Here is a 23,006-nt window from a genome sequence, read left to right as displayed (position 1 = left end):
AAATCTTAAATGACAAGTTGTTACTGATTGTTATTGTTGAGACAAAAAAATAATTTTAGTGTTAGGTTCAAATTTGAACTAATAACAACTAACTACCTATAATTTATTGTAAAAATATTGTAAAAATGTTGTGCATGTAGCAATTATCTGTCCACCAATGGCCACAGTTGTACATCACCGCATCCTTCAAAGCTTTGCCTTCTTGAAATTAATTTTTATGGATTGTATGTTGAAAGTTTATTTTATTCTTCTCTTCCTTTCTTGAAATTAATTCACCATTACTTGTTCTCTATTAAGTAATTTGCTTTACAATCAGTCTTTTCTGTGATGGGGTTGTCTTACTCCACATGAAAGAGCAGTTCAGCTTAATACAATTTCCTGGCAATTGAATCTTCATCTTTGAATATAGTAGAGAAGAAAAATTCCGTACCATCTCAAAAATGTTTTACATGCTGCTATTCACTTGAATTCAGCAGAAGGAAAATCCCACATCACAAAACACTAAAAGATTTGAGGTGTTTGGACTCTTTGAGCACCTGACCAAGCATGGACACATTTAATCCCCCATCATTGGGTCTAGCTAGAGATCAATCAAGATGATGATATCTGGCACTATTGAGATCTCATACAATACTTTCATCTGAAGACACTATCCAGGAGTTGCAGCAGTGTCTAATAAAGAATTGAATCACCACCTTGCTCAACTTTGTGTTTCCATTACACAGTCCAATCCCAACAAAAAGAATGATTTTTTACCCCAGTAGGATTTCAAGCTAAGCATCCTCCTGTTCTAACCAAAAAAAAAAAAAAAAAAAATCAACATAGACAAGACTGCGGTCAAAGCCTTGAGTTCATACTTACATGTCTGCAGCAAACTATTTTGTTTTCTTCAGCAGGTTAGAGGATAGAAACTCAGCATCATCTCGGATAAAACTCCACCAAATGTAGGTTAGGGGGATAGTAGTAGCATGCCAAAGAGCATGAGCATCCAGAAACCCCTGATATGGAGGGAAATCATATATTTCTAGGAGCATTGCAAGGGCACCAGCTACAACCACCACCCACAGCTTCCAGCGAGAAGGATGGTGGGTGACACCAGCCCAAACTGCCCAAAGGAGAAGCTGGGCCACAACCATGACAACACACACTTTCATGTTCCACCCTGCCAAGTGTTGAATAAAAGTGTCAAGGTCACAACAAAAAGTCAAAACCATATGTCACAGGGAAAAAAAAATAAAAACAGAAAATGAATGTTAAAGTGCGCTTCATTCATACGCTCACTCTCTCCCTCTTTCCCCACACCATGTGTGCTATAAATTTGATTACTACAAAGGAGGTACTGGAAGCACCCTTTGCCCTTGTAGAGGGACAAAGTAGCTAAACCCCGGTAGGAATATGTCACCATCACTATAAACTCACCATCAGACTGAAGCCTAGTTAAACAGCTAAGAAGGATGTGCCAAATCAGTTGTCAAGAAAACTACAAGTGATGAGCAATTATATTGATATCTCAAGGTAAACAAATATCTTTCAGGAAGATAAAATTATACGAAGATAAAATTATACAAAAATACAGTATTTGTTAAAATTTAACTTTAATGCCCAGAAGATGGGCATGTAAAAGATAGTGATGATACCATAGTCTAGGGTATAAAAGTTGAGGTACAATATGTGGGTGGTCACAAAAGCAAGCAGTGGAGCAGTAACCATGACTCTGGCAGCTTCATTTCTCACATTGAAACTTCTTAGGATGGCCAGAATGAGGGAGTACCCAAGTAATGCCACTGCAGATGAGTAGTCCAGTTTCTCTGTCAAATCCACATCCCTGCAGTTAAACAGAAAACCTAAATAATAATCCGTGATTACATGGAAAAAGAAAAAGAGAGAAAGCAAAGCAAAAAACCAGAAAACCTACACCACTGCATGTTGTTGATGTAAAGCCTGGCTGCCATTTTGTCTATGGTAGGTGAATGGGGGAATTAGAAGTTTCTTATACGTTCCTCTTCTCTTATGAGTGATCAAACATTTAATATTAAGGGTCTGTTTGGATACGGCTTATTTTGCTGAAAATACTGTAGCAAAATATTTTTTAAAAGGAAAAACACTGTTCACGCGTTTTTCAAGTGTTGGCTAGTCCATGAATAGTGCCGTGAGACCAGCAAAAAAAAAAAAAGCAAAAACATCTCTACGCAAAAAATAAAAAACCCCATATATAAGTTATTACCCTGACAATATTATATACTGCATCCATCTTTATTGCATTACCATCATGAATTTATGGCAATTTAATGAGCGAACTCCTACAGTCCTATTCTAGAAGCTTTGACAAGGTAGGCACATCAGATTTATGTAGGACTGACAGTGATGTCTTTAATACATGTCACTTTGATGTTATAACAGTTATAGTGGTCATCCCAACTCAACCAAGTTTTATTTCTGCATTGACTACTAAGGGCCTCAATAAAGTAAAAATATCTAGACAGATTATCCAGGTAGCTAAGAATTCACCATCCTACTTCTAGGGTGGCTAAGCCAGAAAATCCTTCCCAGTGTGATTGAACAGACAAGCAAAACACATGCAGGAATGTATTTATTTTAGGAATATATAAAAAATAAACAAAAAGAAGAGAGAAAAGAAAATGAAGACTGAAAGTGCTTACCGACTATGGAAAACAGCACTCCAAAACCAGGAGTTCAGTGACAAAAGCCCATAGATATGCCACAAACTGGCGTATTCATAGTATGCCTTCTTATCTTGTTTCAGAGGCAACTTATAGTACAGAAGGATGAAAAAGGATAGCCAGCCATGAAAATGCATTGCAAGGTTGAGTGCGGAGAAAGCTACAGAAAGAGGCTCCTAATTGATTGTGTAACATGTCAACATACAACTAGAATAATGTCTAAAACCAAACCCATAGAAGATATTTTAATTAAATAAGTACTCTGAAAGCAAACCTGAATCCCATATACACGCTTGAATGGCCATTTACCATGATACTTGACAGGGCCATTACCAGATTCTTCTCGTTCTTCCTCTCTGTCAAGCATACAATAGTACCGGCAATCACTCTGGCAATCCCATCGTTTCCACCTCAAGTACAAGGGTTCTTGCATGTACCATGGACCCTCAATGGAGACACCTTCTGAAGAGAACTTGCATTGTGGAAAGCATTTTTGCCCAATACATCCAGTTTCTTCACATTTTTTCACACAAGCTCTAAATATCAAATTAAAAAAAAAAAAAATTATATATCAGTTGTATAGGTAGAAAAGAGAAAATTTGTCTATAATATAAAAATCATAATGTAAAGAGCCAGTCATCTTTATAATAACTCATACTCAAGGCAGTTGTACAACTTAACTGTAGAGCAATGAAAAATTATAAACATCTAAAGAGTGGAAGAAAAAAAACCATAGAAACACTTCAATGCTTCAGCACCTCATTTATATTGCTGATCAGAAGTAGTATTAAGTATTAACAATAATAAACATTTGAAATAATCCAGAAATAAAGGCTAGTAAATAGTCTGTTTTGAAATATGTGAACTGGCTCTCAATATTTATTGAAAGAAGCTATTTACAACACATGGCCATTGGAACAATAATGCAAGATAAGAAGGAAATCTGCTAAAAATAACTAGGACATCAATTACCATCTAGCAAGCTTCTGCACAACAGGTAACAAATGGTTTTTTTACATTGCACTTTGTTAGAATTATGTTGTTAAATGATTAAATTTACCATATCCCAAAAACTTAACAATTGTCTTCACGATCTCATGCTCTGATATAATGTTAAATTACCAATTATCCCAAAAGTTTAAGCTATTAGGAAATGATATATTTAATCATTTTTTTTATAAGTGTAAATTTAATCATTTAACCACATAATTCTAACAGACTTAAAAAAAAAAGTTTTATGTTTTTAAAAACAAGGATAGAGCTAACAAAAGAGTTCTATAAAGCATAGATTGAAAAAAGGACAGAAACAATAATTAGTCTTAATGTTAGAAAAAAAAATTGGTAAATGAAAAGCTCAGATGCTCATGATATGCGAGGAACACCATCTATCAGTTTGATGCCATGCTCAAGCGTGGGGAGGAAAAGAACTTTGCTAAATCTGCACAGCCATTTTCCCTAAACTGATCTGACCTTGTGTCTGAATGCTGACTAACAAGTATCGAACTCAGACAGTCATAAAAAAAATGTATGAAATTGTTTTTTCTATAAAACTGTAGCACACTGTAAACACATTCCGGTTTGCATTGCTCAAGAATCCTAAAATGGTATTAGCACCTCGCAATCAGAATTTGATTTTTTTTTTTTGTTAAAAAACCATTCTTAATATCACATGGAAGTTGATATTTCTAGCCAATAAAAATGGCCAGGGTGAGCTTATGGATTCCAAACCCACTGTGTGCACATGTGATTAAAAGAAAAAAAAAATGATATTTCTCATTGAGGATTGCAATTAATGCTTTCTAGATAAATGTTAAGAGTCAAGGAAGAAATCTGGTGGTAATATATGAGGGATGATGCTTCAGTCAGAATTTTCTGCAGTTAATTCTTGCATGTGTGAATGGTTACCATGTTTGGACCCAATTACTGATGTGGGGTGCTACTTGTAGGGCATGGGAGGTCCTGGAAAATTAGAGGTTTCAGAATGGGTATTGAGAAAAACTGATCGTTCAGTGAGTATCTTGGGGTGCCAATTGATGGATAGCTTTGATAGAGAGCCAAAAGGGAATTACAGACAGGTTTAAGAATTAATTTGGGGAAATTAGAATTGGTAACAATTGGGGAGGTACATAATTTGGATGTGTTGGTGGGGTTGTTGAGTTGTAAGCATTCTTCCCTTCCTTTGAAATATTTGGGAATTCCTTTGGGCGTTAAATTTAAGGAGTTGTCAATTTGGAACCTATATTAGAGAAGATGGAGTGAAGACTATCAGGATGGAAGAGACTTTATTTATCTAAGAGGGGTAAGTTGACTCTTATTAAAAGTACCCTCCCCTCCTTTCCTACATATTTCATTTCCATTCTTCCTATACCTGGAAAGGTTGCCAATCACATTGAGAAATTACGAAGAGATTTTCTTTGGAGTGGTATTAGTGGTGGTTCTAAATTACATCTGGTGAAATGGGCTAAGGTTTGTAAGCCAATACAGGTTGGGGGGGTTAGGTATAAGACGATTGAGAAGTTTTAACTCTGCCTAGTTGGGCAAGTGGTTGTGAAGGTATGGTTTAGAGACATATGCGCTATGGAGAGTTATAGAGGCAAAATATGGGAATGTTTGGGGTGGTTAGGGCGCAAAAAAGGTGACAAGTGCGTATGGTGTTAGCCTCTTGGAGGTTTATTAGAAGTGGCTGGTTGAACTTCTCTAAACTCCTACAGTATGATGTGGGTGATGGTAATAGAGTGAAGTTTTGGAAGCATGTGTGGTGTGGGGATTGTACTCTCAAAGAGACTTTTCTAGAACTTTGTTGTTTTAGTAGGACAAAGGACTCTTCAGTGGCAAAGGTTACGTGTTGGGCTAGTCGGAGGATTTATTGGAATTTTCATTTTCGTCGTCCACGCAAGATTGGGAGGAAGAGTGTTTTGATCGATTTATGGACACTGTTTATTCTTCAAAAGTGCAGGGGGTTGTGATCTTGATAAGGTTTGTTGAAAGCCAACAAAGGGCGGAGGTTTTGGGATTGGAGGTTTTTATCTTTTTTTTCTACCCTCATACTCTCTCTTTTCCTTGGAGGTTGGTGGTGGCAATCAAAGGTTCCCCTAAGGGTGGCTTTCTTTTCATGGTTAGCTTCTTTAGATAAGATTCTTACTACTGATAACCTTTGTAAAAGGCATATTATTGTTCTCGATTGGTGTTACATGTGTAAGAGGTGTGGCAAGTCGGTGGATCATCTTCTGCTTCATTGCCTCGTAGCTTTTGAGCTGTGGTCTTTGGTGTTATGTTTGTTTGGACTTCACTGGGTTATGCCACATAAGGTAATTTAGCTGTTTGAGTCTAGGCAAGGTAAATTCAGGCGACATCGCAATATAGATTTTTGGAGACTTGTGCCTCATTACTTGATGTGGTGTATTTGGAGTGAAAGAAATGCTAGATTCTTTGAGGGACGCGAACAGTTCTTGTTAGAGATTAAATCTTTTTTCTTTCACACCCTACTCATATGAAGTATGACTCCATCACATTCTTCTTGTTTTTCCCTTCCTGGTTTCCTTGATCATTGTAATTTTGGTTCTTGATTTTTGCCTCCATAGTACATCCCTAATGTACTTGGGCTGGCTCTTTTTTCTTAATAAAATTTTTCGTGACCTATCAAAAAAAAAAAAAAGGAAAGGTGAAAAATCTCAGGTTCTTCCACAAAAGGCTTGAGGGAGCTTAGGATCCTATTATCATCAGTATACTACGATGCTAGAAGTGGAACCAGTAAGATATCAGAAAGCAAAAGATGAGCAGGGCTAATACAGTTTCATTAATGAAGATGACGATCATCAGTTAGAATGTTAGGGGTTGAATAACCCTCAAAAGAGAGAAACTGTTTGCGAGATTGGAAGGGTGATATCATTTGCTTGCAGGAAACCGTGTTTGATAGTGTGTCAGGTGGTTTGGTGAGGAGTATTTGGGGAGGCCCTTTTGTAGAGTGGGAGGAACTGGGGGACAATGGAACTGCAGGAGGGATCCTTGTGTTATGGGAAAGACGAGTTTTGGGAAACAAGGCTCCTGGCAGGGACCTTATTCTATCTTTTGTCTCTTTTATAATGTAGAAGATGGCTTTGATTGGTTGTTTACTGGAGTTCATGGTCCCAACGATACTTAAAAAACACACACACACACACACACAAACAAAAAAAGAGAATATGGTCCCAACAATAATAGGGAGAGGTGGCAATCTTGGTTCAAGCTGAAAGAGGTAGCATATAATGTTGGTGCCCCTTGTTGCTTAGCTGGAGATTTTCACATTTTACAATTTCCTAGTGAGAGGAATGGAGCTGATAGATGTACAACTGCTATGCTGGAATTTTCAGGTTTTATTGGTGAGATGAATATAGTGGATTTATCTTTAAAAGGAGGCATACATAGTTGGTCCCATAACCAGGAAAGACCATCTGTTCCTTGTACTGATAGATTCTTGATCTCAATTGAGTGGAAAGAACATTTAGTGATGATTTTCAAAGATTGTTACCAAAAGCTACCTTGGGTCATAGCCCTTTGCTGTTGAATTTGTTAGAAATATGGTTAAGTGAATAAACCACAATTCTAACAGGATTGTAGTGGTCTTCTCAGGGGAAAGGGGCCCTTCCACTTTAAGAACATGTGGCTGAAAGATGGAAATTCTTTTAGATTCAGTTCGAACATAGTGGGAGTGTTACAAGTTTCAAAGCTTACCCACCTTTGTGCTAACTAAAAATTTATGGGCTTTTAAGGATGATCTTCTAGTGTGGAATGGAGAAGCCCTCGAAAATGTGGAAATTTTTTTTTTTTTTGGAAGAACTAAGACCACTGGATAGGAAGGAAAAGAGTAAAATGCTATCAATGGAGAGCAGAATGAACATGCAGAATTTAAAATCTAAACTAGCAAGGGTGGCACGTTTAGAGGAAATCAATTGGTGATAGAAGTCTAGGCTGCAATGGCTGCAGGAAGGGGATTCCAATATGCGGTTATTTCAATGCTTGACAAACTCACATTGAAGGGTCAACTTCATAGTTGAGGTTGAGGTTGAGGTTGAGGTTGGTGGTGTAGACTAATGGAGACAAGGCAAAGAAGGGTTATTCTTCAAGAAAACAGGTTCCAGAATTTTACTAGCAGCATCTCACCAATGATGATATCATTAACCAATAACCATCTTTCGGGACTTATCAAAAAAGAATTTTACTAGCAGCATCTGTTTCTTTTTTCAAACATCAATAGAGTACTCACTCTTTCTTCATATTCACTTCATCCAGTCCAATGAGCAGTTCTAAACTGTCATACGAAATCTAAGTACCTAACTGGCAACTTGGCAGTCTTCCAAGAGAACCACACAACTTATTACTAGCACATAATTTTTGTAAGTTATATGATTCAAGTCACTTCAGAAGATTTCATTTGTCCTCAAAGAGAACAGCAAAGTCCATCTTCAAATGAGGATTAGAAAACAAAACAAGAAAGAGTGGAACAAATAAAGAAAATAAAATGTCCACAACATTAAAGAGAAATCAATTGTCCCACCTTCTACTACAAATGCTTTGAACAAGAAACCAACAAAATTCTTCAAAGAAAGCACAGGAAATAGTTTGCCAACATTTTCAAGGATTTTAACCAAGCACTAAAGCTAAACTATTCATCAAGGATTGGCAATAGCCGGAGAGTGAACAGGGGAAGCAATCAGGGGATCAGATTTATATGTTTCTAGTCAGTACAGACAAAATGCATTCTCCTATTCCTCTAATTATTATTTTTCTTAAATTATCAGAAACTACGGAGATAGTGTATATTCCTTGAGCATTCTATGTATAAAAGAAAATCACTTAAAAATTGATAGATATTGAAACACAAAAGGCAGAGGACACATCATCTGAACAATCTAGCTTCTCCTAACTGTATCTGCACAAACTAAAATGCAACCATGCACAAGTAACCATTGAAATTGTTTGAGCCAATCAACCTCCAACCCCTGCCCCCCCCCCCCCACACCACCTGTCTTGCAATGACAAATAAGACATTTAAAACTAAAAAGTAAATGCATCACTCCACTTAAAGTTTGCTTAGCCTCAGTAAATGGTTTGCATGATTCTTCAAATATAATTATAATTGAAACTTGAAACCAGTTGCAAGATTAGTAATCGTGGATGCCTATAATAAGACAGTTAAAACTAAAAAGTAAACGCATCACTCCACTTAAAGTTTGTTTAGCCTTAGTAAATGGTTTGCACGATTCTTCAAATAAGTAAATTATCAATGGAAAAAATATTCTTCAAATAAGTATAATTGAAACTTTTTTTTTTTTTTTTTTGAGAAAGAAGTATAATTGAAACTTGAAACCAGTTCCAAGATTAGCAATCATGGATGCATATTACATCCTCTCCTCCCACCCGGCCCCCCAAAAAAAAAGAAAGAAAGAAAGAAGTGGATACACTTTGATCAAATCCCAATGCATCTTTTTGTTCTTCACTCAATAAGGTCAATCATTTAATGTGGCTAACAATTCGATTAATGTCACTACCTTTCATGAAATAGAGGAAGAGCTAATCTTTGTAATTAAGCAAAAATGGAATATTTAAGTGTCTGGGATAGTTTTCTTGCATCCTTCCATTACTAGAGGCCAGTCACCTGTTGTTTTACCACATGGTTCGTATGACAAAATTATTCAATCTGGTGAGCAAATAAAACCTTAAAAAATAAATGCTCAAAAGACATGGTTTGATTGAAAATCCATTAACAATTTTTCTTTTTTTATAATTAAACAAAATACCTTACACAGGACCTAGCTTTTTGGTCAATCTTGCAGTCATGAAATTGTTTCACGCTTACTAGTATAATTAGTGAAGACCATGCTTTAGGTGAAAGGTCCAGCTGCGACTTTAAGGTATCAGATAGGTTTTTAATTGAACCCAATTGCAAACATGTAATTATATGTTGGAAGCCAATGTTATATATTTTGTCCATACATAAATCTAAATAAAAGAGCTACAGTTCAAAACTCATGGGTTAAGCAACATTTCTACCACTAAATAAAGGTTTCATGAAATGATTCAAACATGTCTTTTATCATAGGGAATATATAGATTAATAATTATTTTCTCCTCTAATTATTAAAAAAATGTCAAATGTAAGAGTAAATTTATTCCATAAAAGATGCTTGGTCTCCCCATGCTCTATTTCGTTGGCAATCAAGCCAACCAATACTTGAGTTTTTAGCAATTTCCTAAACAAGTTTGTGAGAATATCAAGCCTGTTATTTTGATAAAATCTAGAGAATAACACGGTTAAGGACATAGGCATGGACAAAATGCACAAAAACAAGGGCACAGTTGCATGTAAGGGGGGAACTCTTACAATGGAGCTCAGCGAGCACCATTATACCTTCAAACAAGTTTTAGGAGAAAATGGAAGCAAAATTACCTATAACGTGGATCGGCATCACCTGCGCTGGCATCTAAAACTCCGAGAAGACATGAAAGCACCACAATGAAAGCAATCCAATAGCGAGTGATCATCTGATCAAAAAATGACTCAAAAACTAAAAGTTAGAATTAGGTCTACCAAAAGATGATACAGAATTTTATATTGGAACATAATAGTATCATTCATTTCATCAAAACAAACACTTTAGCTTCTACTGCTGGAAAACAACAGGGAGTACACTATAGGTTCATCCACAATTAAATTCTAAAATTGCAATGATCAACCAAATCAAAAAAGATTAGGGGAAAAAAAAAAACAATCTGGGCGCAACCATCCATTCAAATAAGGTTCGAAGAAACATCAACTTCAGATCCAACATATTCCGTACACAGCCCTCAAAACACCAACTTCGAAGAAACATTTACCCTATTAACATATCCATCAATTAAAACCTAAATGTTCCTCAATCTGTATAGTAGATATTCTTTAAAGAAGATACTACATCATCTTTTCCAATCATCATCCTCCTGTTATTATCACCCTTTACAGTCTTAACAGCTCCCCTTAAAACTTTCATAACCACTTACCTTAGAGGGCATCATAAATAACGATTAAATACTTCGACAGTTAAATCAAAATCATCACTGTTCAATGGTGCTGAATCTCAAATTTAGGTAACTAAACATCATATAAAACACGGTAAAACTAAGGTACAAGTCTTTAGGCATTGTATCTTAGGATCCCCAATTAAATCAAACTATGTGGTTGTTTTTGACCAATGAATTACATGCTTGAATTTATTTAATTTTCCTTGTAAAAGATTAACTGTTTTATTGCTATCCACAGGACAAGCAATATGCCCCATATCTATTCAAAGAAATCAAATGACCAAAGCTCATAGACGGAACAAAGAGACACCTTTATAAGGTAGAACAAGAACTTCAATAGCAGCTTAAATTGCAAGTTCCTACTTACATATTTATTGTATCTACATCGAATCTTTGTGCTTACTTTCACTTATCATCATCACAAGAATTCAAGAACAATGACACATATACAGATACAGTTCTCCTTTCCCAGTTGATAACTAATAAGATCCTATGGTCCTGGCCTTACTTCAAGACCAAATAAAGATTCATATGAAAATTAAACATGAAGCACAAAACTGGGTCATCCAAGAAACAATCAACCGTTCTAAAAAAAAAAAAACCCAGAATAGTAATAATCTGACCAATAGATGAAGAAAGCTAGTCAACATCAACAAGATGTAAAGAACAGCATCAATGATGCACTTTGAAACTCAAAGCTTAGAGAGTTTTATATTTGCCTGTACTTTCTAAAGGAAAAGTCAAATAAAGATTTTCATTGTTGACTAACATAAATGCAGCTTCAAAAAGATCAAAGATTTACACAAGTGAAAGACCGAATGTGAGAGAGAGAGAGAGAGAAGAGTGTTTTACCATTTTGCTTGGAAGGGAAAAATTGGCCGATGGAGCCTTCAGATTTCACAAGAATTAAACAGAAATGGCGGAGAGAGAAAGAGAGAGAGAGAGAGAGAGAGAGAGATGAATTGGGCCTGAGGCCTCGGTTGGAGAGTAGAAATAACCAACTACCAAAGTTTTTTTTTTTTTTTTTTTTAAATTTTAAATCTCTCTTCTTTTCTTTGGTTTGATACCTAACTGATGAGAGAAGTGGGAGAGTACATAACCCATTTACGCTCCGTTTGTTTCAATGGGAAACTTTGTGTAAAGATAGTTTTCCTTGTTTTTCAGTGTTTGGTAGCATAAAAAAAGATGAGTCAAAGGAAAACTATCTTTGGTCAACATAAAAAGTATGACTTATTTTTTGAGATTGTTTTCCATTAAATTTTTTTGGAAAACAACTCTATCTCACAGCAAGCTAAATAAGAGAAGTTATGAAGTTGTTTTTCAACTCATTTAAAGTTGCTACCAAACATTAGAAAATGAGATAGTTTTATAGAAAATGCTTTTTAGAAAATAACTCATTTTCTAAAAAATATCATTGCTGAAACAAACAGAGCGTTAACTATAACTCACATATCCTCACCTTTTTTTTTTTTTTTTTTTTTTTGAAAAACACATATCCTCACTTGTTTGAAAGAGGGGAAAAGAATGAAATTGAACCAATTGAAATGTAATCAAATAAATTCCTTCTTTTTTTTTTATTGAATTTATATATATTACTCTTAAAAGTTGATGGAATAATCCATTTTCATCATTGACGAATTCAAAATTATGTTTTTTTTTTTAAATTTAAAATCTCTATTTTCAATGGTAGCAATGAGGAAGATTCTAATCTTTAGCAATCCAAATATCTAAAGAAGATTATGTGGCCGGAGAAAAATGGAAAATGTTAATTACGTCAGCCTATAAGATTGACCAATATTATAATATCACAGGTTGATTATGAGATAACAGTGTTTAAGGAAATTGTGAAGCTGTAGATTACGTGATAGAAACATGATGTTGTGTAGCAAAAGAGATTAGAATTATTATTGGTGGTGCTAAAAAACCATATTGTTATTTTTAGCACCACCAATTTTAGAAATAGTAATATGACTTTTTAGTATAACCAATTCTAAAAAGTAAACTGTAATAGTGAAGCTAAATTAAAAAATTTTAGCTCCTTATCTACAGTGCACAGCTATTTATAGTTGTGCACTATAACAAGAAGCTAATATATATATATATATATATATATATATATATATATATATATATATATATATATTATATTATATTAAACCTCTCATTAAAATAATGTCTCTTTCCCTTTTTGTTTTTTTTTTCCTTCCCGTTACAGACTCTTCGTTTCCCCCAATCTCTTTGATTCTCTTTTCCTCTATCCCTGCCTAGCTCAATCGTCATTCTTCCTCAACTCGTCGCCAATGCAAGCCCCAAGTCTCTATTGCTGACCCATTTTCAGTGTTTGTGTTTGTGTTTTTTTGGTATGAGTTTCTACGTGGATTTCGAGCTAGGTTTTAGGTTGTGTTTGTGTTTCGGGCATGGGTTTTGGTTTGGGTTGGTGTATTGGGCATGGGTTTCAGCCTCTTTCGTGTGTTTCGGGCATGGGTTTTCAACCTCTCAATTTGTGTTCCAGGTTGGATTTTTGCTGGTTGTTGTTAATCTATGGGTTTTTTTTTCTGGTTTTTCTATTCTAGGGTTTTGCTGATAGCTCTACTTGTTTTTTTTCCTGGTTTTCCTACTCTCTTTTTTTTGGTTCTTCTTTGCTAGTTTTTTATGGGTATTGGTTATAATGGTGGGGTTGTGGTTGTGTGGTGGTTTCATGGCTTTGATGGTGGTTGTAGTTGTGTTTTAGCTATTGGATGAAATATTATTTTTATTGTAGTATTTATATTATTTTATTGTATTAAAAACTAAAATAAAACCACTGATGTTGGATGTTTTGTAAAGTGGGAAGGTAAAAGTGATAAAGTAGCTTTTTGTGGTACCAAATAGCTAAAAAAATAGTTCCACCAATGTGGATGCTATCCTTCAAAGGAATATTAGTAGCAAGATTCAGCTTGGAAGATAAAAACTATGCTTAAAATGCAATTTTAGAGCATCTCCAATCACAGAGCTAAACACAAAATCCTTTCTATGGGGGGCTCGAGCCCAAGAAATTACTACCGATCCGTTTAACTAAGGCCCAAGATCAGCCTGAGTAGCCTAAAACTGGCCCATAAGAGGAAAGTGGACCTCCAACTCAGTTGGAGTGGGCTCAGCCCGATAACGAGTGTATTGGGACATAAAAAGTATCATTTAGGGGAAACCCATAACACTCGGGCTACCACCTATTGATGAGATGATGGAAAATTGATGAAGAATCAATTAAACTAAGGTCGGTTACCAAGAGTTGTTAGTGCGATTGGGAAACTCACTACCGAATGTTATTTGACGTTTAGAACAAGTTTCAAGAGAAACCTCAAAAGGCATGATGATCCCTTAGGATTCTATAAAAAGTGGAAATGCATGAAAATTGGTGAAAAAATAATGATGAATGCCCCACTAATGAGAGACTATATAAGGGGTGAGAAGGCAAACAAGTAAAAGTGGTTGGGAAAACATTGGGAATACATAGGGAAAAGAGGGAATACGCACAAAAGTAAGGGAGTGTGGGGAAATAAAGAGGAAGAAGAAGGGCAAAAGGGTGAGGCTGGTATGTCAAAAAGGGTTCTCTAGACATATATAGTGGAGATTATCTAGATGATGCTTAGAGCTCTACCTGTAGGATTGCTAGAAAGCCCACAAATAAATAAATTAGAGCCCTAATCATTCGCTCAATACCATTGCCCAAGTAGGTTTGGGGACCACACTCTTTATTGTAGAGAGTGAACCCACAAAATATTAATCTAGCAGTCTCTTTAAGAGCATCTCCAATAGCTTCTCCAAATTTTTGTATTGTTTGGAGAGTGAACAATATTTTTTTTTTCCTTTTATCTACCTACTTTTTTAAATACACTTTCTAACAAACTCTCTGTCATTTCTTTATTTTATTTAAATATTATTTCTTCATTCTCTTTTTAATATTTCTTTATTCTTCATCTAGCTCTATTCATTCCCAACAGCTATATTTTAAAATCTCCAAACAATAAGCTATCATATTTTTTATCTCACTCTCAACCCCAATCAAATCTCATGGAGCACTTGTGGCAACAATACAACAAATTGTAGGATCATCTAATTTTAATATTATGCTCGCATTATGTTTTTATGTTATTACTCTTTATTGTAATTTAAAATTTCTCTTCATTTATGTCAATCTTTTGCAAGTCCTTAAAAAATTCTATGTAATTTGGAATGAGTTAACTCATTAGTTTTTCCCTAAAAATTCATTAATATTTTTCATTCTCGATTTGGACAAATACTTTGTTAGACATGACGTTCAATACAATTTATAAAAATTAGCTAGTATGGTTTAACATCATCTTGGATATTAAGAACTAGTGCAAAGCTAATGGGAATTACACGAGATAATCTTCTATAGTACAAGATGATTTTCCCCCGTAATGAAGGTTGTTCTTGAAATTTCAAATAAGTTGCATACACACACACACACACACACACATGACATCCCTGCTCGCTGCAATTGTATATCAAACAACTACTTTCACCAATGCCCTAAAATATAAGACCTAGCACCACAACAGATGAGTATATTATCTTGCATGAACAACGAATCAAGAGTCTTGGGCTGCCTCAAATCTTTTTGGAGTGTCAATGCCCATTATCTAGTGGAAAGCAATAAATAAGGAGAGAGAGAAAGAGAGAGAGAATGCTAGTATTAATTAGGTGATAAGGTAGAAAATAATAGCATTTAATGATATTTTGTTAACTGTTAGATTTCTTAGAAATCTACGGTATAAAAAAGGTGTAAGTTTATAAGAGTTACATCACGTGTAACTTGAACTCATTTCTCTCTCTATATGTATGTATGTATGTATATATGTATGTATGTATGTATCATGAAGGGAAACTATCTTCACTACTAGAGTTCCCTGTATATGGGAATCATATATGAATCTCATTAGTACTACATTAAAGAACAAAATCAACAATACAAAAAGAAATTTGACATTTGATAGTTAATACTAAACACTAAACAGTCTAAACTTGCCTGTTTTATTATAGCAAGCTACTGATACAAAAGAAGCTTTACATTTTAAAAGCTAATAAAAATTAGCTGTAAAGTTGAACATCATCTTGGATATATGTGTTAAAAATCAACACTACATCTCTCTAGAAATTTCTAGAGTTAAATTCTCTAGAATTTAGGCTGCGTTTGTTTGGACTGAAAACAGTTTCAGGAAATCATTTTACGCGTTTCCTTCTGTTTGGCAGCCACGGAAAATTCGGTCAACGGAAAATCGTTTCCAGTTTGACCGGAAAATCAGCCCTTTCTAACGGAAAATCGTTTCCACTTTGATTTTACCTTCAAACGATTTCCGGAAATCACACTTGAAGAGAGAGAGCTCAGCACACTCCTCACACAGTCCAAAACTCATCTCCAAGCTCACCTCAGCCAAACTCCAGCCAGCCTAGCCAAGCTCCGGCCAGCCCAAACGCCGCGCAATCTCGCCGTCCGAGCCGTGCCTCGCACCGCCGATCAAGCAAAGATCGATCCAACGCCGCACGATCAAGCAAAGATCGATCCCCACCGCGCGATCAAGCAGAGATCGAAGCCTCCACCGCGCGATCGAACCTTCGCCGTCCACCGCGCGATCTCGCCTTCGCCGTCCATCGCGCGATTGAAGCCTCTGCCGCCGTCCATCGCGCGATCGAAGCCTCCGCCGCCGTCGATCGCGCGATCGAAGCCTCCGCCGCGCGACGATCGCGCGATCGAAGCCTCCGCCGCGCGACGATCGCGCGATCGAAGCCTCCGCCGCGCGATCGAATCCTTCGATCGCACGATCTCTCCTCTCTCTCTCTTCCTTCTTCTCTCCCAAAGTTGATGATTTTTTTTTTTGGCTTTGATTGTTCTGTGTTTATCTGAGAAAAGATTTTTATATATTGATTGGAAGCTAAGAAAATGTGAGAAAATGTGAGCAATAAATACAAAATGCATTTTCTATAATATTTTCAAGATGACAACCAAACACCTGAAAAAAAATTTCAAAGTATTTTTTCAAATGTTACCAAACACCTAAAAATATTTTCTTTTCCCGAAAATGTTTTCAGCTGAAATCATTTTACACCCGGAAACTATTTACTGCCGAAACAAACGCAGCCTTACTTGCATAATTTAATTTCAGCCACATGTTTATAGAATAGTCTAGAAGCTTGTAGGAAAATACTTGCTGTTAGAATGGTTCAAAGATTTCAAAGTCGGTTTGCTAACTGACTTAATCTAGTATAAATAGGATTGACGGTGCCCATGTCGTGGTGTGTGGAATGATGTGAAGTGAAGTGTAGTGTGAGGTGAATTAAAGAAGTGTGAAATGATGTGTCATAAGCCAAGTGTGTAGAGTGAAGCAAAGTCTAAAGAAGTAGTAGTAGGTGTCTAAAAAATTGAGGTGTGTGCAAGTGTATTTGGTGAATTAAGTGTCGTGTGTGTAGTGTACTAGTGTTAGTGTATGTAAGTCAAGCATTTGTCTTTGTAAAGTGTTGTAATTCAAAGAAATCCAATTTTTAATAAAAGCTCTTTTGTTCAATGTTTTGTTCAACAATATGTATATGGTACAGTAGGATAACATTACAGTAAAGAAAAAGTGAATGACCTAACATATATCCTTAGTTAGTAGGATCATATTGTAATAAAAAACAGTTTAAAGTGCTTTCTAAATCATACAAAACAGGAGCATTGATAAATATAATAGTCTAATGACTAGATCTTCGTTTTTCAAGGATCTTTATTTGGCGCTGACAAATATATTCTTGTTGCACTAAAGACAACATACTTACATCCATCATCATAATCTCAGTTTTTGACAAATATATTCTTGTTGCATTAAAGACAATGTACTTACATCCATCATCATAATCTTGGTTTCCTCCATCGCCTATTTAATTCTAAATTTCTCAATTTCATTGTCCTTCAGTTTTTCCATTCTTAATTTTTCCATTTCATTTTCCTCTTTCAATTTTTTCATATCCAATTCTATTTTCATTTTTTCCATTTCAAGTTTTTTATCCTTAAGATGAATTCGAGCCATCTCTTGCTCATGGTCTGCAAGACGTTCTTTCTCAACACAAGCCATTTTCATCTCATTCATTTTTCTTCTTTCTTCCATCATGACATTCAGTACATCTTCCATATGAGAAGTCATAATTCTTTGCACTTTTGTTTCTTCAACCTTTCCTTTTCAGCCTTCACCCCTAGTGGGTCTCTCAAAGTTTACAATCAAAACTGTAGAATATTATCATCCTCTAAATGTTCAAGCTCTAGGTTAGAAGGTGAAGATGCTTCAAATATCCTTCTTTTCGGTTGCTGATTGTTAACAATAACCAACCATTTTGATGAATGCTTTAACAAATTTCAACAATGTTCATATTAAAATTTGGAGCCCTGGATTACTTGATAAAGTTTTCTTGTTGCATTAATCTGAAAAATTAACAAATAGATTATAGTTACTATCTTGAAACAGTTAGAACAAATGAGTAAATTAACACAAATTTCTTTATAAGATTTACCTTGTCTTCTACAGCTTACTACTTTCATTCTTCGACAATTTGTGACAAAAACCCACAAAACTTATTGGTGCAAAGTTGAATTACTGACCATCATTTCATAAGAGAACCTGTCGTATGGTCAGAAGTGAAGATCTTCCACTTGTGGTAGTATTCTTAATTTCTCAACTAATCTGTTTGGCGTTTTTGTTTATATTACTGTGCACTATATCTTGGTTGATATTATGAATGACAGACACTAAAAGAATGTCTTCTTGTATGGAGAAGTTGCTGCCACTTTGGTGGACTTGCTGATTCGGTGCAGTGTGCATCTATGGTCTCTTAGAAATCCAGAACCTAAATCCAAATAGTAGCAATAAGAAATCATGTAAAACCACCAAATCTAGAATAAGCCAATAAATTCAAACATGATACAAAACCCATGAAATTAAATTTTGGGCTGTTGTTGAGCTAATGTTCTTAGATCTCTGTTCTCTTTCACAGGTGGTTGAGCCACGATTTGGGGGTTAAAAGATGTAGGCGGATTGTTTTGTGAGAGAAAGCTTCAAAAATTCTACGTGAGAGAGTTTTTTCCCTGTTGTTTTTTGATGGGAAGCAAAGAGAGTTTTTTCTAAGGAGAAAGAGAGATTGAAGAAGAAAGAAAAGGGAGGAAAGAGAAAGAAATTATTTTTTATTCTACCTGGTGATTATTTTAAGTGATAATAATGTATGAAAATGCTACTATAAATACTACAGTACTCTGTTCTTCAAGAGAGCTACTGTAGCAACTCTAAACAAAAAAAAAGAGATGGAAAGGCTATTAGAGTGTGTTTTTTGTTTGTTGGTTCTCTAAAATTGGCTTTAAAGAGCCTATTGGAAATGCTCTAAACCTTAAATTTTTTTTGCTCATGTATAGTAACTGTCCAACCCTAATGGGTTACTGTAGATTAGCAGCTAGATATCTTTTATTAAAAAATTCTAGCAACTCATTTTTATATCAATTCTTTCTCTCTCTTCTTTGCTCTATTTCTTCTAGTAACTCACATTCTCTCTCTGTTTCTTCTCATAGAACAGATGAAAGGGTCTCTACCTCTTAATTTCTTCTTAGATTCTTCTTGATTTTTTCTCAAGTTTTAGAACTTGTGAGAACATCGGCCCAAAGAAAGAATTTTTCTCTCTCAAATGGCAGATATCTCTCTTTCACAAAAACAATTACAGATTTCTCTCACAAAAGCTAAAATCAAACTGGTATGCAACTTCAATAATTTGAAATCATTTTTCTAATTAGCTATAGTCGAGTTTAGAAAAACGGGGTTATGGGTATTCTTTGCTGCTATTGCTTTTGTTTGTTGAAGTTTCTTGTGACTATTGTTGTTGTTGTTGTTTTTTTTTTTTTTTTTATGAGATTTTGGGTGAGTGGAAAAAAAGGGATTTTTTTTGGGTTTTATGGTTGTCGGGATTTGGTTTTGTTTTGGGTTTCTTTGGTTGCTTTAAAAATAATTGTTAATGGCTAGTGAAGGGCTTTTAGGTAAATGGAAAATGGAGCATTTTTTTGGTGTTTAGTATTGATGTGTGGTCAACTTTAAGGAGGGTTTAGGTTCTGTTATTTAGTTTAGTTTGATTCTAAACCTAGTAGATGTTGTTTGACAATTATTTGAAAAAAGAAACATAATCAAATCAATCATACGGATTATGTGACAAAAAATATAAGAAACTCTCTTGCAAGTTAGGAGTAGTTAACGTGAAAAGGCTTTATTGGCTTGTAGACATTACAATGGGATGGTGGCTATCCATTTGTCACAAATACCATTTCAATATGTGAATCAATGTATAGTGGATTAATGGATTTTAATTTGCTTCTTTTTTAATGCGTACATTGTGTTCTATCATGCTGAATGGCTACCAAATGTCTATGCATCTTGAATGTGTATGAATTATAAACTTGGCTAATCCATAGAGTAATGTAGTAAGAAATCAAATGAATTGTGTTACTTTAAATCCTTCTTATTTTAATTTGCTTAGTTTGGTGTTTGAGTGCTTTATATATGTTGTGAGAGGAGATTGGCATAGAAAATAATATCAAGAATTTTATGTAGAATTCACGTGAACAACATATGTCAATGCTTAGCTTGGGAACGGAAGGTTATACAACTTGTTTTTCTTAATTTTTGAGGCTGTTAGGTTTGTCTTCAAAGCAAGTTGAAATTGAGAACTTTTTCAAACCCTTGGTCAGGTAGGAACATCATAGAGATCTTCTGGTTATAGATATAGAGATTGTATAAGATAGATTTTATTAGCCCAAGTATATATCAAAGAGAAAGATACTAAATAGAGGATGTTGCTTGAAGGGGATAAAAATGGTAAATGGACGGAGACGTTGAGGACGGATCAACACCATGAGTGACCCAGCTATGACGGTTGGGTGTTGCTGAATATCCGTCTTGTATAAATCAATTATGGATGCCACGTGGCATGTCGTTTGATATATTTCAGATAAGCCTTTGCTTTATCCCCACGCAAACGTGTATACTTGGACTTCTTGCGACACACGTTTGGGAAGACTCCTATATGGAAAGGAACTTGAGAAGGAAGTTGTATCCTTAAAGAAAGGTAATTCTACTCAATATAAATACCCTAGAAACCCTAGGTATGAAGGTACGCATAATATTCTTAACTCTAGCACTCTAGGGTTAAAGGAACAAGATTCTAACTTGACCTTCGGAGGGTATTCGGCCGACACCACACCGGTGCTCTCTTCTAGGTCCTTCGTTTTCTTTTTGCAGGAATTGCTTTCGTTTGAGGAGCGCTTGCAACTCACTGGTGATATTTTCGGCATCATCAGTTGGCGCCGTCTGTGGGAAACACTAAGGAGGAGGAAGAAAAACTTCGGATTATTTTAGCCTCGCTCTATCCCTGAGACAAAGAGTTGCATGTCACTCACCCGATCGATGGCAACGAACAACAATCAAGGCGACGAACCACGCGCCACCGCTTTGGAAAGGCAGGTCCAAACGCTTGCAGCGGCGGTTGAGCGCCTCACTAAGCAGAACCATGATTTGGAAGAGCAGTTGCGGCAAATAAGCGCACATCGAGAGCGCACCACGGGGAAGATCAGGAGGGAGCTAGTCCCGAAGGAAGGAACGCGGAAAGACCTGAGGGCAGCAACGCTCCGACTAGACCCGAGCGACAAGAAACCAATCAACCGCTTGCTTTAGACCCTGTGCCGACTCACATAGCCACCGAAATGCAGGAGATGAGGGAACGTATGGATGCAATGATGAACGCCCTTAAGGGACGAGTATCCGGCAATACGGACGACCTAGTCCATAGAACGGATTCACCATTCACGCGCGTTGGTGAATTCATACCCCGTCCCTTCAAAGTTTAAAATGCCCCATGTGGAAAACTATGACGGATCCAAGGACCCGTTGGATCACCCGGAGTCTTTCGAACTCTAATGCATCTTCGGGGTGTATGCGGACGAAATCATGTGCGGGGCTTTCCTCACCACCTTGAAAGGGCTGCGAGGGATTGGTACGGCACGAGTTGACGCCGCCTAATTCCATCGGCACTTTTAAGGAATTAGGTGCACAGTTTGTATCACACTTCATTGGAAGTCATCGACACAAGAGGTCTATTGCATGTATACTGGGAATTAAACAACGAGAGGGTGAGACATTAAGGTCTTATATAGCCCGCTTTAATAAGGAATCCCTCTAGATAGACGAGGCAGACGACAAGACACTTGTGGTAGCATTCACAAACGGGTTACAAGAGGGTAAGTTCTTATTTTCCCTATGTAAGAATGACCCAAAGACTATGTCCGATGTCTATTACAGGGCGACGAAGTATATGAATGCGGAGGATGCCTTGCTAGCCAGAGAAGACTACAAACCAAAGAAAAGGGAAAGAGAGGAAGATATGAAACCAGATAACGGACGAAAAGTGGCTAGAACCAGAGATCGACGAGACGGAGACCCGAGCCGCCTTCGGGGAGGTTCACAGTTTCACCCCCTCACGGCCCAATTGACCAAGTGCTTATGCAAATCAAAGATGAAGGAAGCTTGACATTCCCGGGCAAATTGAAGGGAGATCCGAACAAGAGGCCAAGAGATAGATATTGCCGCTTTCCGCAGTGACCACGGCCATGATACGACGGATTGTTATGATTTGAAACAACATATTGAAGCCCTTATAAGGCAAGGAAGGTTGCAAAGGTTCGTGAGGAAGGAAAGAACTGATCATCCTCGGGGAGCGAAGTCCTAGACGGGAAAACGAGCGTCCCGGACCACCGGTAGCGAGACATACGGATGATAATGGGGGGCAACGCTTCGATAGGATCGTCCAAGAAGGCCGAGAAAGACTTATTTACGGACGGTACAAAGTGTCCGGTCGACGGGACCTTCATTAGAAAGAATACGGCAAAACGACTCCAGTATCGAGTTTTTTGAAGACGAGGCCCGGCGCCTTCACCACCCCCATGACGACGCGCTTGTGGTTAGCATACAGGTAGGGGATTTCAACGTCCACCGAGTTCTAGTAGACAACGGGAGCTCAGCAGACATCCTTTACTATCCTGCGTTCCAGCAGATGGGGATTGCAAAGGAGCGCCCCGATCCCGCACGCGCGCCCCTCGTCGGCTTTGGGGGAACCCGGGTCCATCCTTTAGGATCCGTCACATTGGCGGTGACGGTAGGAGACTACCCACGACAGATAACTAAAAATGTCTCATTTCTAGTGGTTGATTGTTCTTCAGCATACAACGCCATA

General features: G+C 36.6%; 1 protein-coding gene across 1 annotated transcript; it reads right to left on the bottom strand.

Moving 5' to 3' along the window:
• Positions 1-383: 383 nt before the first annotated feature.
• On the bottom strand, positions 384-11,711 carry LOC142617156 (uncharacterized). Its single transcript, XM_075789877.1, has 7 exons — positions 11,571-11,711; positions 10,108-10,202; positions 2,956-3,217; positions 2,661-2,857; positions 1,638-1,825; positions 862-1,162; positions 384-785 (listed from the first exon to the last, which is right to left on the bottom strand). Exons 1-6 carry the CDS (start codon positions 11,571-11,573, stop codon positions 876-878), a joined length of 1,032 nt encoding a protein of 343 aa, XP_075645992.1. The 5' UTR covers positions 11,574-11,711; the 3' UTR covers positions 384-785; positions 862-875.
• Between the last annotated feature and the right edge of the window lie 11,295 nt (positions 11,712-23,006).

Source organism: Castanea sativa, chromosome 11 (genome assembly GCF_040712315.1).
Source record: "Castanea sativa cultivar Marrone di Chiusa Pesio chromosome 11, ASM4071231v1".
Classification (NCBI taxonomy): domain Eukaryota; kingdom Viridiplantae; phylum Streptophyta; class Magnoliopsida; order Fagales; family Fagaceae; genus Castanea; species Castanea sativa.
This window is presented reverse-complemented; position numbering and strand designations above follow the sequence as displayed.